The 15,264-nt window shown below is 47.6% G+C and overlaps 2 protein-coding genes across 2 annotated transcripts; both read left to right on the top strand.

The window, feature by feature from the left end:
• The first annotated feature begins 524 nt into the window (after nt 1-524).
• On the top strand, nt 525-3,977 carry LOC137598661 (alanine aminotransferase 2-like). The gene is made up of 11 exons (XM_068319068.1): nt 525-637; nt 1,428-1,517; nt 1,600-1,708; nt 1,784-1,920; nt 2,012-2,255; nt 2,324-2,403; nt 2,480-2,616; nt 2,785-2,956; nt 3,053-3,208; nt 3,651-3,763; nt 3,845-3,977. Exons 1-11 carry the CDS (start codon nt 539-541, stop codon nt 3,933-3,935), a joined length of 1,428 nt encoding a protein of 475 aa, XP_068175169.1. The 5' UTR covers nt 525-538; the 3' UTR covers nt 3,936-3,977.
• Nucleotides 3,978-4,219: 242 nt separating this feature from the next.
• On the top strand, nt 4,220-6,676 carry LOC137598662 (proproteinase E-like). The gene is made up of 8 exons (XM_068319069.1): nt 4,220-4,357; nt 4,703-4,791; nt 5,258-5,355; nt 5,428-5,553; nt 5,634-5,770; nt 5,946-6,088; nt 6,157-6,309; nt 6,445-6,676. The coding sequence occupies exons 1-8, from the start codon at nt 4,318-4,320 to the stop codon at nt 6,460-6,462; spliced, it is 804 nt and encodes a 267-aa protein (XP_068175170.1). The 5' UTR covers nt 4,220-4,317; the 3' UTR covers nt 6,463-6,676.
• Nucleotides 6,677-15,264: the final 8,588 nt, after the last annotated feature.

Here is a 15,264-nt window from a genome sequence, read left to right as displayed (position 1 = left end):
TACCAGAACTTACATCCTCATACCATCGGTGTCGGAGAAACCAAAGGAGCAGAACAGGTTGGGGCAAGTGGTTGAAAAATTGTCAGTCTACTGCCTTAAATAGAAAACTCCTGATCTGCTGGGCAAACAAACAAGACAAGGGTGGCGGTGGCCGATGTTACCGCAACGTCCTCCATTTGTGTAAGAACATTTTTGAAAGGAAAGGCCAGCAAGTACCCAGCTTCATCCTAACCATGCTTCTCAAACTGGATGTCTGACATCTGCCTTTATGTTTGCAGATGTAAAAAAAAAAATCCTCAGTCATTTGTTGGTACGGTAAAATGTCCTTTGGGTATGCAAGGGAGTCACGCCTTGAGCATCACATGGTCAGCATCCCTGAACGTTAGGATTTTGCACACACGAAACCTCAGCAGGAATCGGCTTCCAGTCATATTTCGTGTTCGTGTTCGCTGCTCTCCCTGGGTGGTGGCCTGTGGGCGGCAGCCTTGGCGTTTTTGTTTGGGCTCGTCATTCATGTTTTAACATTCATACAAGAGCCATGAGTTGTGTGCAGGAGGTGAACCCCAGGGTGCTGGCGATCAGAGCCCCCACCAGCCTGCAGAGTATGGCAAAGCGCATCACAGATGAGATCACGCAGGTGAGTCACAGGTTTATCTACATGAATATACTGAGGTGTCGTAACCATAGCTGCACTTTAGTTTGGTAGAGTGAGATTACACAATCCCTCTCTAGCTGGTTTCAGGCTTGTTTTTGGCATGTGCCTATTTCTGTGTCTTCGCGTCTCTGATGCACCTTAATTTTCCATATTGTCGTTAATGTATTTCACGGTGAGGCAGACAGTATTCTGCCTCACCAAAGGGGGCGTACCATAGCATATGGGTTCCCGACTAGTACTACAATTTCAAAAAAGTCTAAGCTAGAGTTCGTTGGTTCTAGAGTGTTGTTCCAAACAAAAACCAAGCATTGAAAGACATAACAAAACTAATAGTGTCTCAAAACTGGATTAACAATCCAAAGTGGATCTCATGAATGAAGGAAGGCCAAAACCGGAGCTAAAAGAGCCACTTCCAACGTCAGGTTAAAATAAACTAGTTTACAATTACAAAACCAGTAGGGCCAGTTTGATTGGGGTTTTCACCACCATGTGGTTTTGCATTATACAGTTTGTCAAGTGGTAAAAGTTACTCACAAATCTTTAAATATAAGGAAGTTAGTCAGATTATATATAAAAAATCCTGAATCTGAGCTTCAGTAACTGACCATAAAATGGGATCGGCCTCTGAATTCTGGCCAACTATTTTATCACAGATCAAAACAATTATTTTTCCTTCATAGGCAGACAATACCCCTGCATACTATTTGAAAGAATGAAAGTAGTCTAGGTTGAAGCGTCCATCCTGAGCTCACAGCTTCGATGTTCCTCCCAGGGCGCAAAGAAACCTTTCAGCAAGGTTATTGACCTCAGCTCCTGTGACCCCCACAGGACAGGAATGGCTCCCATCTCATTCTTACGGCAGGTTGGTGTGTCAGACTTTCATTGGGGGGTATCGTTTTCTCAATCCGATGGCCATAAATCTGACACAGCCATTCCCGCCCCAGGTATTGGCAGGGTGTTTGTATCCGGAGCTTCTTGAAGAAAAGTCCTTTCCTCCAGATGTCAGGCAGAGGGTGCACAAGCTTCTTGATGGCTGTGGTGGACGTAGCGCCGGTGGGAGTGAATCACAGTTATTATAAAGCTTGAAACGCATTTGGCCAAAAGGAAAACACGGGTCCACTTTTCCAGGTGCGTACTCTCCAACCTCCACCGGCATTCCAGATGTCCAGAGAAGCGTTGCTCAGTTCATCATGAAGCGAGATGGTGGCGTGAGCTCAGACCCAGAAAACATCATCATGTCCAGTGGTTCTCAGAAGAATTTGTCGGTGTGCTAGTTTTGTTTTTTGTAGCTTTGCTGCTCTTCTAATGTCTGTGTGATGGAATGAAAGTGATTTAAATGTATGTCCTTGGATTGAGATGGTTGTCCACCTGATGGCCAGTGGGGAAGGGGAGACCCAGACGGGTGTATTGATCCCGGTGCCTTGCCCTCACACACTGCCCATGCTGCTGGACATGTTTGGGGTGACGGTAGTACCCTATCAGCTGATGGAGGACCGAGGCTGGGCTTTAGATGTGAAGGAGCTTCACCGAGCGTTGAGGACGGCCAGAGGATGCTGCAGCCCCAGAGCTCTTTACATCAGCAACCCTGGAAACCCCACAGGTAGACCTCATCCAGGAGCATCAGGTGGTCGCCCCGCTGTAACACCTGACACTCATGTTTGCCCATAGGTCACGTGCAAGACAGGAAGACTATAGAGGGAGTCATTCGCTTTGCCGCAACCGAAGGTCTTGTTCTCTTGATCGACGAGGTGAGTACCGGCAAACGAAGAAATCCGCATCTCAACGACTTCAGTCATCGTTGGTTTAACACAAACTCTCTTGCAGGTGAATCAGGACAGCGTCTATGGACAAGACAAGGAGTTCATTTCCTATAAGGAGGTCCTGTTTAAGATGGGGAAACAGTTCTCAGAAACTGTGGAGTTAATCTCCTTCAATTCTATGTCGAGCGCCAACATGGGAGAGTGAGTATCACCGACACATCACCAAGAAAGAAAGGTGTTGGTTGGTGATTTGACCGTAGGGATGTCTTTAGGAAGCGGAGTGAATTTCAAAATGAACTCAAAATGAACTTATGAACTTCTGGTGAGATGAAGTTTGCCTTTAAGTGACTTTGGTAACTCTGTGTTAAGGTGTGGTCTTAGAGGAGGTTATATGGAGGTAGTAAACCTCGACCCAGCGGTCTGTTACCAGTTAAAGAAATTGCAGTGGGGCAACAGCCCCCCGACAACACCACAGCTGTGTTTGGAGGTGATGGTCAACCCCCCCTCACCTGGAGATCCATCCTATGAAACATACGCACAGGTTCGCAGAATACCAGCTTCTCAGCAGAAACTGATAGTCTCAAACGATGTCCCACAGTGACAATGCCTTTATTGGACTTCAATCTTTTATTTGCAGGAGATTCTCCACATTCAGACAACTCTTTCCCAGAATGCTCGGCGTGCCTGTTCCTTTCTAAATGACCTGGCAGGGATGAGCTGCCAGCCGGCGATGGCGGGAGTCTTTCTTTACCCTAGAGTGCGCTTACTGCCTCAGCTGATGGAGGAAGCCACGGTGAGATAACTGCGTCTTTATTTTGATGTGATCACAGCCCCCGCCATACGAAACAGCGAAGCTAACATTAGCATTGGATGAATTGCTCAGACCTCAGACCCCATCTGCTGACCATGAAAGGAGTCTTTACAGTCATCCAGATTTGTTTAAACCAATCTCCTGGACTTCAAGAAAGTTTCTTGAAGACGTTTCACCTCTCATCCAAGAGGCTTCTTCAGTTCTGGTGGTGGTGGTTGGTCTTGTCTCAGCTTTTTAAACCTGTGAGATGTGGTCAGCGCTTTTCCCCCTTTGACATCTCCATCAACCATTGTTGAGGAGCCAGATGGGTTTTGACAATGGTCATTGGGATATGAGTAGCACTGACCACACCTCAAAGGGTTAAGAAATCCAGTGGATTAATCTAAACAACTTTCGATAACCATGACCATGTCTTTAATTCCAGCTGTTGGGGGTGGAGGCAGACGTCCTTTACTGCCAGAGGCTGTTGGAGGAGGAAGGTGTATGTTTAGGACCAGGTTGTGAGAATGGACAGGAGTATCTGGATCATCACCTCAGGTAGGAAAGAAACTGTCATCACCTGTCATTATTTACAGCCGCAGGTGTGTGTGGTTAAAGTTATTATCTCTTCCCTCATAGGCTGTGTGTTTTGACTCCTCCACTCATCCTGGAGGAGGTGCTGGCCCGCCTCCACTCCTTCCACCTGCGCCTGCTGGGCAAATTTCCCTGACTGGAGTGTCAAGGACACACTCATTGGAAAAAGATAGCAAACTTTGTGGACACGATCGTCCTCCAGCGATACTAAAAATACAACTGTTTACATTTAAACGTAAAGTTTCAAACAAACAAGTAATGCAGTCCAATAAAATAGTAGTTAAATGTTAATAAACTTCTCTAAATTTCTAAATATACATTTATACACTGTGAATGTAAATTGTCCAAAAGTAAACCTGGAGTCAAGCCTTTTGGTGTTTTTGCGTCATGCTAATCTGCTTGGGGGTTACGTAAGGGCAGTGGAAACAGATGCAGGAGGTCACACATGTTCCCAGGTGGGGGTTTGATCTCTGTATAAAAGTCCTACGACAGACTCAGATGGTCCACTCTGAGGAATCATGAGGATAGCTGGTCTCATCCTGCTGTTGGTGGCCCACGGTGAGTGTCCCTTTCCTGGACCCCCAGGGGTCTGGTCTGGAGTTATTCTGCTTTTATTCTACAAAGATTTTATTTGTTAGTAGTTTTCACTTCCAGCTGTCTGAACATTCTGATTCTGGTTTTGAGCTCTGTTACGGCTTTCTCTGTTAAGTTTTAGCCACTGGTCCAAAGGGACTCGTGCACCAGAGGAATATAAGGAATCAGTACGATGTATTTACCCGAACTCTAACCGCTCCCACTTTCCTGACCCTGAATTCTAACCGAACCAAACCCGGCTGAAGAGATGTGACCCGATATCCTCAGAAAACGACTTCCTTTCTGAACCTTTACTTGTGTGTGCTTCAGCTTCTGGGTGTGGCACGCCCACCTATGAACCGTCCATCAATCGTGTTGTGAACGGGGAAGACACCCGTCCCTACAGCTGGCCCTGGCAGGTGAGGCGATAACTGATCAATACAATAAATATTTGAGTGTAATCGGACAGATTTGAGAATAACAAAACTTATTTGATGTGACTGGGAAATTATAATAAGAATTTATATCATTTTAGGAACAGAAAAAGAAGGAATTAATTAAGATTCATGAAATTAGAATATCAGCATAAGCCTGTCACTATTGAAATAATTTAAAATAATTTAAAGTAAAACTTGCCTCACCTTGTTTCGAGTTAAGTTGCTATTGATTACATATCTGTTTCCAAATAAAATACACAGAAAAATCAAAATCAAGTTTTTATCATATTACTCAATTCATAAATAGTAATTCTTGTGTACATTTTATGACCTTTAAAAAGGCTTATTTTATTGTTCATTCATAAATAAAGTAGCTGATTAGGCTAGGTTAGGGTAAAAATTGTATTTTTAAAGGAACACCTGATGAAATTCTAGTTGGTTTCCACAGATCTCCCTGCAGTACCGCAGCGGCTCCACCTACTATCACACCTGTGGAGGAACTCTGCTCGCACCCAACTGGGTCCTGACTGCCGGCCACTGCATTGGGTGAGTCCACCTCACTCTCTGCTCGTCCAATCACAGGGCTGTGTTATCTGAGCGTGTCTATGTGTGCACCAGATCTCGTACCTACCAGGTGGTCCTGGGCGAGTACGACCTCACCAGAACCGAGGGCCCAGAGCAGATCAGAAAGGTGGAGCGGATCGTGGTTCACCCTCAGTGGGACGCCAACTGCCTGTCCTGTGGGTGAGTGTGAAACCGTTTTGAATCCCTTACGACGCTAACAGAACGTCTCTGGAATTGAACGCTGTGTTCTCGTTGCTCAGTAACGACATTGCGATGATCAAACTGGCCTCTCCTGCCGTCCTGAACGACAAAGTGGCGCCCTCTTGTGTGCCGGCGCGTGGCGAGATCACCCCCCACAATGAGCCGTGCTTCGTCACTGGATGGGGAAGACTCTACAGTTGGGTTAAACTCACTACTCCAACATGTGTATTGGGGGGAGGGGATAGAGAAGTCGTGGTTTGGGTCTGACCTTCATCACTCTGTTCTTAGTGCGTCTGTTCACACCCTTGAACATCAGATTTAAGTGAAGCCAAAAGCTAATTCCTGTTTGGACTTTCACCCCCGTGTGACAGGCGGCGGTCCCATCGCCTCCAAGCTTCAGCAGGCGCTCCTTCCTGTGGTCGGCCACAGCGTCTGCAGCAGGAGCGACTGGTGGGGCAACACTGTGAAGACCAGCATGGTCTGCGCCGGCGGTGACATCCGCTCCGCCTGTCATGTAGGTAGAACACCAGGTCTGCAGGTTGGTACGGTACCCGTCTGACTCGCCTCCGTCCGGCCCTGCAGGGAGACTCTGGTGGACCTCTGAACTGCAAGGGCGATGATGGGAGGTGGTATGTTCAGGGCGTGACCAGCTTTGTTTCCTCCCGGGGATGCAACACTATCAAGAAACCAACGGTGTTCACTCGGACCTCCTCCTTCACTGATTGGATTGCTGAGGTGAGTGTGTGTGTTTGTGTTGGTTTGTCGGGTGGTTCTGACCTCAGCTCCGTCCACCATTATTACAAATATTGCATTATTCTCACACGCGTCGATTGTCGGACTTTAATCGTGACTTTCTTCTGGACTTTTCAGACCATGCTGCGATATTAAAGACCAGGGGCCGTTCTGCTGCCAATAAATTCCCTTCATCAAAACCACAACGACCCAGTTGTCGTTTCAACTTGTTTCGATTCCAAACACTGGTGTGGAATTTCATTTAAACCACAAATCATTTGTATCATAAAAAAAAAGGAAGTCTTGACTGTTTTACCTCATGTCATCCTTTAAATGCTCTGGCACACTTTATCACAGTATTGAAACATGGTGAATAAAACCTGACTGGTCACTGTTCTCTGTGCTGAAACACTCTTTTCCTTTGTTAGAATTCACAGAGAGCTTCACTTTTTGTCACTCGTCATTTTTATTCCTCTTAAACTCTGACCATTGGTAACGATAGTACCTTGAGTGGGTGTGCTTCCAGTAGGTGACCACTAGGTGTCAGTGTTTGTGAGCAGCTGCACAGAGCAGGAGGAATCTTCCCCTCAAGGTGTTCCACGAAGCTGCACATAAACACACAAACGTGTGTGTTTATGTGACCATTATTCTGGTCTGGTTAGTACGGGGGAGTCGGAATTGGGGGGACTGTGAGATGGTTCATTACTCAGACGGAGCCCTCGCCCAACCCCCCAGGAGAGAAACTGCAGAGTCAGCAGATCTGTAGCAATCGTCAATGTTTGACAGATTTAAACCGAACCGATCTGAGATCCTGGTTCGTCTTTGTGAAACGTCAAAAAAAAAAATTCTAACAATTTAAAGGACAAATGTTTAATCTGCAAAAATGTTGTCGTTTAAAAGGGTCTTAGATTTATAGTGAGGAGACAAGCAATGTTTAGCTTAGCTTAGCATCAAACAGAGGAACGGCACCAGCCCTACTGAAGCAACTGGACCTTTAAGCTTCCATTTATTTTTAGCAGGAAGTCCGATTGACTGTGGCGTCCTCCCGTTGCCATGGAACCCAGCCAGTATTTGGATGCCACCTTTAATTTTTTCTTCATCTGCTTACTGCGGTTCCACAAATGCAATTAGATCCTCCTGTTAATCCAATCCCCACCGTGTGTTTGTTGGGCCATCTGCCCGCCGACCCGCCTGTCGGCCTGGATTTCCACCGACACGACGGCGGTTAAGCAATCGGGGGGGGGGGGGCAGATCTGACGCGCCGTGCTGTAAACATGACTCGTGGACAAGAGGTGAAATCCAAACACGAGTAGAGGACATCGGCTGTCGCTAAGGAGGCTTTACGCCGTTAGCGGTGCTGTAGAAGAACCTGTAGATTAATCCCCGCCCTCTGGGACCGGTCCGTCTGCTAACAACTGTCAATAAAGGTTGTTTGAAAGCTCCTCCGGGGCAGATAAGGCAGCCACAGCTCAGACGAAGCTTTAAAAGGCTTTGATCGATGTCCTCCTGGGATCAGGAGACAAATCGAAGCTCCAGTTGTTCGTGTCGGTCTCAGAAACATCAGCTGACCTTCCCCTGAGGGTTCGATGCCCAACAGGAAGTGGTTCCATCCACTTGTGTCACGATTAATCTAGAGACGATAGTGTGCTGATGAGTGGTAGACAAACAGCCAGTGCATGTTTCACCACAGGTGTCTCTGTGATGTGATTGGTCGGTTTGCGGAGGCGCTTGGAGCTGATTGGTCCGAGTAGGACCAAACCTTTAGACTCTCATTGCGTCGGAAAAGGTGCTGATGTTGAGCCTGGCGGCGGCACGGCTAGCAGCTTCAGAGAGGAGATGCTTTGCAGTCAGTGTTGCCATGGATACCTGCTTCTTTGGCGGCTTGGCTCCACCTCCTTTCCTTCGTTTGAAAGACCCTCAGGACTGATGACTCACATTTACATTTAGATCTGTATTTTTACTGCTGTGGCGTCAGAGGGACGCTGCTTCGGTTCGTTTCCCAGTCCTGTCCGCCTGAAATGTCTTGGCCTGGGGGGGGTTAGAGGTGTCATTGGGGGCAGACGAGGCTTTGGCAGGTACAGCTGCCCCTGTTGGTGCGGTGGGGATGAGTGACGGTGAGGAAGGAGCACCTTGGAGACCGGGGTCAGGGGTCAGGCAGTTAGCATGTTGTTCACAAAGCCTGAGGGAGACTGTAATGTCATTATTGTCAGAGGGAGCCGGGAAAACATCCGCAGATGGCCGCCGGGTCGCAACCCTGTTAGCGGAGCCGCTGCTGTTTTATGGGTCCCGGGGGGGCGGAGCCATTGGCTTGTTTGTGCGTCTGCTGTTTGTGCGTTTGATGGTCCAATGAAGTAGAAAGCAGTCCCCACTGTGCAGCAATAAAAGGTGTAACTGACATGAATTAGCACAAGCTAACACAATGTTACTGATGTTACTGATACAATTACAGCTAATAGCGGATAGCAGCTAGAAGCAGTCAGGAGCTAGTTGTGGTTAGCGGCCAGTACCACTAGAACTGAAGAAGCCCCTTGGATGGGAGCTGAAACATCTTCTAGAAAATGTATTTTGGATCAATTTAAACATCTTTGGATCGTTTTCTTAGTTGTAAACAAACAAAAACGTATTGATTGATCTTTTCTGACATGGATGGACTTCACAAAATCAGCTAATGATAAAAAACGATCATTGGAAATGAAAGGCAGCGATTTCTTGCTATATTTCAGATTGAATGTAATCTGATGAACAGTAATCCCGGGTCGGACGCGTCATCAAACATTGGGTGTGTTTCGTCACTCTTGGTGCTCGACGACGGACACGGAGACGAACGTCTCAACACGGATAACAGGATATCGGCTCAGAGACGCCGCCGCCGCCATTATCCCGCGCTGCGGAGACGCTTTGAGGTATTCCGACGTGCAGCGAGAAAAAAAAAACTGTTATTCTAAAAGAGGCGAGGCGGCTGGGAGGTAAATGAGGACATCCAGTTTCCATAGCGACACAGGGGACAGGTTGTGGCGTTGGAGTGTGTTAGTGAGGTGTATCTGTGGTGGAGTTTAGTGGCTGTTATATTTCCTTATTATTTTTTGCGGTTAACCACAATCTGTTAAATCCAGTTGGATTAAATTATGGAGCTGCCCCCCGCCCCTTTTTGTGGCCCCTCCTCCATGAAAAAGGGGCCACAGGAGTCACTTGTTGACACCACATGCAAACACTGGAACCCTTTCTGGCCTTCCAGACAAGGGGATTATGATATTAGGGCCCCTAACGGGGCCCGAATCAACAGAGGGACTGAAGGCCTGCTTGTTCCCTGTGACCCAGAACCAATGAGCACAGACCCCTGCTGGGGGGAGGAGCCACGAGCCGCTCGCGGCTGATTAGCGCTGGTGGGGCCACAGGCTGGGTTTACGTGTGTGTTAATGTGTGTGCTGAACAGATAATCTGGTGTCGGGTTGACAAAACCGCTTCGCTCGGATTGAAGCAGGAAGCGGCGCCATCTCTCCATCCCGCCGCTCATTCACGCCCCCCCCCGGTCAGTGGATGGAGGTGATCTGTAGGTGATTTAGGACGACCAGTGGACCCTAAATTAACCTAATCCCTCAATTAACCTAACCCCTAATTTAATTTTTCCCAAACCTAACCCAACCCTAATCCCTAATTTAACTTAATCCCTCATTTAACCTAACCCCAATTTAACCTAGCTCAATCCTAACCCTAACCCCTAACCCAACCTTAATTCCCTAATGTAACCTAATCCCACATTTACCCTAACCCTAATTTAACCTAATCCCTAATTTAACCTAACCCCTCCCTTAACCTAAACCCTAACCCAAGACTAATCCCTAATTTAACCTAACCCACAGCTAACCCAACCCCAACCATAGTCCTAACACTAACCCCTAAACCTAACACCTAAATTAACCTAGCACAACCCTAACCCTAACCCCAACCCCAACACTATCTTAACCCCTAAACCCTAACTCTAACCCCCTAACCTGAACTCTAACCCCAACCATTACCCGAACCCTAACCCAAGCCTTAAGTCTTAAATTCAAGGATCTGGAGGATTTAGAAATTCTCATACTTGTTTTCCTTTCTTTTTTTTGGACAGAATCACTTCTCATCTTTCGAAGAAGATAAACAACAACAACAACAACAACAACAACAACAACATGTGACATCATCAGACCTGGTTGGAGTGTCAACGAAGAATGTACCAAAAAAAGCAAAGGGAACTGGTATGAAGGAAGGAATGAAGTCAGCAAAACATTTGTAGGGACCTGATCACAGGCCATCCACCGTTTTCCATCCAACGGTTGCCGTGGAAACTGGCTTCAACTTTCTAAAATGTGGAGATCATGATCTTCCAGATGCCACCAGACAAGGAGGTAAGGATAGTTTTTACAGGTGCTTTTTTATACAAGCTAGCTAAACACGTTGTTGTTTAAAATATGCTGTATAAATAAAGTTTTACTGGCTGATTTTGAAGGTGGGCAGGTGTCCAACCAGGTGATGGTATTATTGGGTGAACTGACCCTTTAAAATTGACTCCAACCGGACGCCTCCCTATGTGACACATGGTGAACCCCCGTCTGGTTCACTGTCACTCAGTCTGCCCTTCCCCCTCTGCCCCCCCTTCCATTCTGCCCTGCCCCCCTCCCCGCAACCTCCCCCCGGTTTGCAGGCGACAGTGTGATCTGAATTTCAACTCGACCGTCTCCCGGTACGCTGCTGCCTAGACATTCTTCTTCTCCGTCTCCTCGCCTGTCGTGGACTTTGTCTTTGTCTCTCATCGATGACATCACCGCGTCCGACTTTACATAACAAAATACTCGGTAATGATTTGATGAAGAGGTAAACATGTTTTGTACCTGAACACGTGCATCGCCTCAGAGGCCGTCGTCATGGCAACAGAAGCGTGGGGCTTTTTGCTTTTCTTGCTGCCCTGAAACCGGATTGTCTCGGCGCAGGAAGTCTTTAAGGAGATGGGACAGATCTGTGAGACGTATTCAGACGGAAAAGGGAGACTCAGGGGGCAAAAAGTTGAACAATTCTACCAACATTTAGAGAAAAATCCTTCACTTTGAACTCTACAAATCAAAACTTTACTAAAATAGCAAGAATCTTTCGCAGCGGTTCATTGTCTGGCCACTTGGGGGCGACGTAAACAGGAAGTGCACAGACAATGACACATTTTTAGCGTTAAAGTTTACCATCTCATGGATATTGCGTGAGCTGATTCACCGGCGTCTAAAGAGGCCATTTTGGCGATGCTTCTGTTGGGGTGGGTGGGGGGGTGTTTTGAAGGAGACGAGCTTCTAGAAGCGTCCATGGCAACCGGCAGATCAGTAAGAACCCCTCTCCAAACCAGCACACAGTGTTTCAGACCATCATGCTTTGGTTTCCTGAAACATGTGGTGGGTTTTGACTCATTGATGAAGCCCTGATGGCCTTGTTGCCCACCCCCCCAGTGGGGGATCGCTGCTGTTTTAAACCAATGTGGTTAAGATGCATAACCTGACATTTCACCAGCATGGCGGGGGAGATGGGTGGCAGGTGTGACGGCGGTGTCGTCTTCCACGTGAGCGACAGACGGTGGATTTACAGCCGTGTGGCGCTGAAGGCCACGGTGTTTATTTCCACCTGAACGTCCGTCAGCGTCTCCATCACCTGACATCTGTTTAATCCATCGATAGTGATCAATAACCGCAGGAAAACGTCCTCCGATCGGGTCTCAGGGCGACGGGACGGAACGAGGTTCAGGTCGGACCCTGGTCTAAGTTCTACTCTACTCTCTACCCGCCGCCGTGTTCTGGACCCTCTATCAACCAGATGGGATTAAAGCCAAATCGATGACTGTCATCCTCCAATGTACTGGAATTTGTAGCGCCATGTCGTCATGGCAACATCACCGATGATTAATCTCCTCACAAATGCCCCTAAACGCCCCGATCGCCTGGTCATCCCCCAACAAAGATTGGCTGGAGATGCATCGATGTGACGGAACCGAAGCAGAGGAAGGATCGCACGGAGAGTGGTTCCCATGGCAACCCTAACTGGAATAAGCAGGGGTTTCCCCCGAGCGGAGCCGGGCGGGCGGGGCGACTGCAGGTGTTTAGTTTAGTGCGAAATGAGACGTGACCCTCAACCGTTATTACCGTGATGCGTTAACTAGCAGCTACACCGACCTCCGCCCACCTGCTGCACCTTCACCAATCAGAACATCTGGTGGGAATACATCAGGACCAGGACCAGGCCCCGCCCGCTCCCCTCCCCCTCCCCAACCAATGATGGAGCCTGAGCCTGGAGCTTAAGGTGCTAGCAGTCGTTTGAAGGTGTGTGTAGGTGTTACCTTCCCCCCAGGTGAGGTCCACGTCATCCACAACACCTTCAATCTTGTGCAACTTGCTCTTCTTCGCTTGAACGGTGCCGACGGCGTCTTCATCGGTTCGGTTTAACCTTTGAATCGCCTTTAAACTCGAGCAGAAACAACCTGATTAGCGGCGCCGCCGTGACGTCTTCATGAGCTCAATTCATCTTCTGCTGCTGATGGCGCCGTTCCTTCCATCCGAGATGCACCAAATTAAACGGGAGTCGTGCAGTTAAATCACCACTTTAAGACACACACACACACACACACACACACACACACACACACACACACACACACACACACACACACACACACTTGTAGGGCCTCTTCTCACCCATTGTGAGAAGAGAAGAAGAATCTGTGGTTCTCACCCCTCCTCTTCCCCTGGATTGATTTAGCGGCGTTCCGGGAGGAGAGCAGGATGATGACATCACTGCGTGCGTTTTTTCATGAACGGGATGAAGGCGTTACAGACGCAGCAAAGAATGTATATTTCAAATAAATGGCCGGCCCCCGCCCCTCCATGAAGTACCTTCGCTTTTGGAAATGAACTCATCCCTCAGCGTCTGGCTTTAAAAGACGGCGAGCTCAGATGGAGATCCGTGAAGGACGTCAGCGTCTGAATCACCAGGCTGTTTGTTTGGGGTTCTTTTGGGGACCTCGAATCATCGATTTGCACTCGGGGGGTAATTTTACCACTTTCCCAAATTTGGTTAGCCGGAGTTCTAAAGCACTAGAGACGGATCTGGAACCCGTCCAGACGTTTCTCATCAGCGATTGGACCCAACTTGGCTTGTTTGTCTGGCAGAACTTTTAATCCGTGATTAAACATAGAGCTAATTTAGCTCCATCAACTTTGGGGCGAGGTTACGACTTTTTTTGTTTTCCACTTCTTTTAACATTTGAACAGATCGATGTTCCGGGGCTTCATATGAGTGATCCCTAGTCCTGTGACGGGATAATCTCTGCAGCCTCCGATTGGCTTGGGTTATTTCTGGGGTCTATTTCTGAAGAGGTCTGGACCTTCAGCCGACTGACAGTTGACGCGCTTCCAAAGAAAAAAAATTAAACGTTTTGGATCGGCCACAGTCGGGACCAGAATCTTTTTATAACCTCCGTCCTCTGAGAGGAATCAGTCTGAGGAGTTTCTCATTTCATTTTGATTTCCGGGTTTGTTTGCTTTCCTCAGTTGAGGTAATGCTAACTTTTTAGCCTAAAGGCTACAAAGGCAAACTTGCTTTAGCATTGGATCTTTTAGCTCACATGTGTCAAACTCAAGGCCCGGGGGCCAAACGTGGCCCTCCACATCATTTTATGTGGCCCGCCAGAGCATAAAATGTCAGACAGTCTAAAAATAAGTAGGGAAAAAGTGTGCTTTGAGCAAAACTACATTTCCCACAATGCAATAATTAAATCCATTTTATCTTTTGATAAAAACATTTTAGACAAAGTTATGTCCTAGCTTGTGTCTGATGTTATTTTTCTTGATTGATTGATAGTTTGATCCTTGATTGATGGAGTTCTGTGGGTTTAATAACCTGACAAATGAAAAGGATTTATGTTAGAACAGAGAAACAAGCAAACATGTTTTTTGTAACCTGTTTGTAACTTGAATAATGTAGTGTTTGTAACTTGAGTAAGTAATTAATGTTAAGTTATTTAACATGAAGGAGTAGTAACATTTATTTTACATTATATTGAGTTACATTTAGTTACATTTATTAGTTAACATCTGGGCCTTTGAGGACAGCCGTGATGCTGACGTGAGCTCGAACGAGAGACATCCGATCTGTGAACTGTTCCTTTAAGAAATCCAATCGACGGCTCCCAAACGCGTCGTTGGTTTCCATTGAATTACCGGACGCGCCGTCACACCGGTGCCCTAATTATGACTTCCTGTCGCTTTAAAGAAGCCGTTTGTTGGTTATTTCCCCGGCGCCTCTTTGCTTTGACTTCACACCCTCCGACTCAGCTTCTATGTCTGTCCCACAGAACACTTGAACGCATCACGAGAAAAGAGGAGTCGGGTTCTACCAAGGAGGAGCCATGGGGAGGGGGGGGCTCGGTGTTCGCCCGTGGGACAATGAGGAACTTTGCATGTCCATGCAAAAAGGCCGCTCTCCAGAGTTGCCATGGCGATGGCAGAGGGAGGAGGACAAGCAGAGAGGTGGGGTCTGTGAAGAGCCCAGTGGAGATCTCCATTGGGGGGACTCAATGGGGGGTGGGGGTAAATGGGTCTGCAGACTTCGCTCAGAAGTCTGAGGCTATGATGTCACTGATGATGTCATCCCTATGAGGAACAACGGCGCCACTCGTTTTCCTTGTGTCTTTCTCCATCCTTCCTCCTCCTGGTTTCTCTGTCGCCTTGCTTCCAAGTAGAATCTGTTGCCATGGCGATCCCCATGGCTGGATGAGGGAGATGCTTCATATTTACATATCCTCACATTCACCGCGTCAAAATGTTTTGCTGAACTAAAGTGGATCCGGATGAGTCAGAAGGGCGGGGCAAGACAGGAGCGGGAAGGAGATGAGCTGACCAATCAGGGACAGGCGGGAAAACGTGGATGAATCCGACGCCGCGGCTCGTT

Source organism: Antennarius striatus, chromosome 7 (assembly GCF_040054535.1).
Source record: "Antennarius striatus isolate MH-2024 chromosome 7, ASM4005453v1, whole genome shotgun sequence".
Lineage (NCBI taxonomy): Eukaryota > Metazoa > Chordata > Actinopteri > Lophiiformes > Antennariidae > Antennarius > Antennarius striatus.
Note: the sequence above shows the minus strand (reverse complement) of the source record. Positions and strands in the feature narration are given on the sequence as shown.

Coding starts and splice junctions, on each gene's coding strand:
- LOC137598661 (XM_068319068.1), top strand. CDS start 539: ATGAGTTGTGTGCAGGAGGTGAACCCCAGGGTGCTGGCGATCAGAGCC. Junction 1,709..1,783: donor CTGTGGTGGACGTAGCGCCG/GTGGGAGTGAAT, acceptor CCACTTTTCCAG/GTGCGTACTCTCCAACCTCC. Junction 2,617..2,784: donor TCGAGCGCCAACATGGGAGA/GTGAGTATCACC, acceptor CTCTGTGTTAAG/GTGTGGTCTTAGAGGAGGTT.
- LOC137598662 (XM_068319069.1), top strand. CDS start 4,318: ATGAGGATAGCTGGTCTCATCCTGCTGTTGGTGGCCCACG. Junction 5,771..5,945: donor TGGATGGGGAAGACTCTACA/GTTGGGTTAAAC, acceptor CCCGTGTGACAG/GCGGCGGTCCCATCGCCTCC. Junction 6,089..6,156: donor ACATCCGCTCCGCCTGTCAT/GTAGGTAGAACA, acceptor CCGGCCCTGCAG/GGAGACTCTGGTGGACCTCT.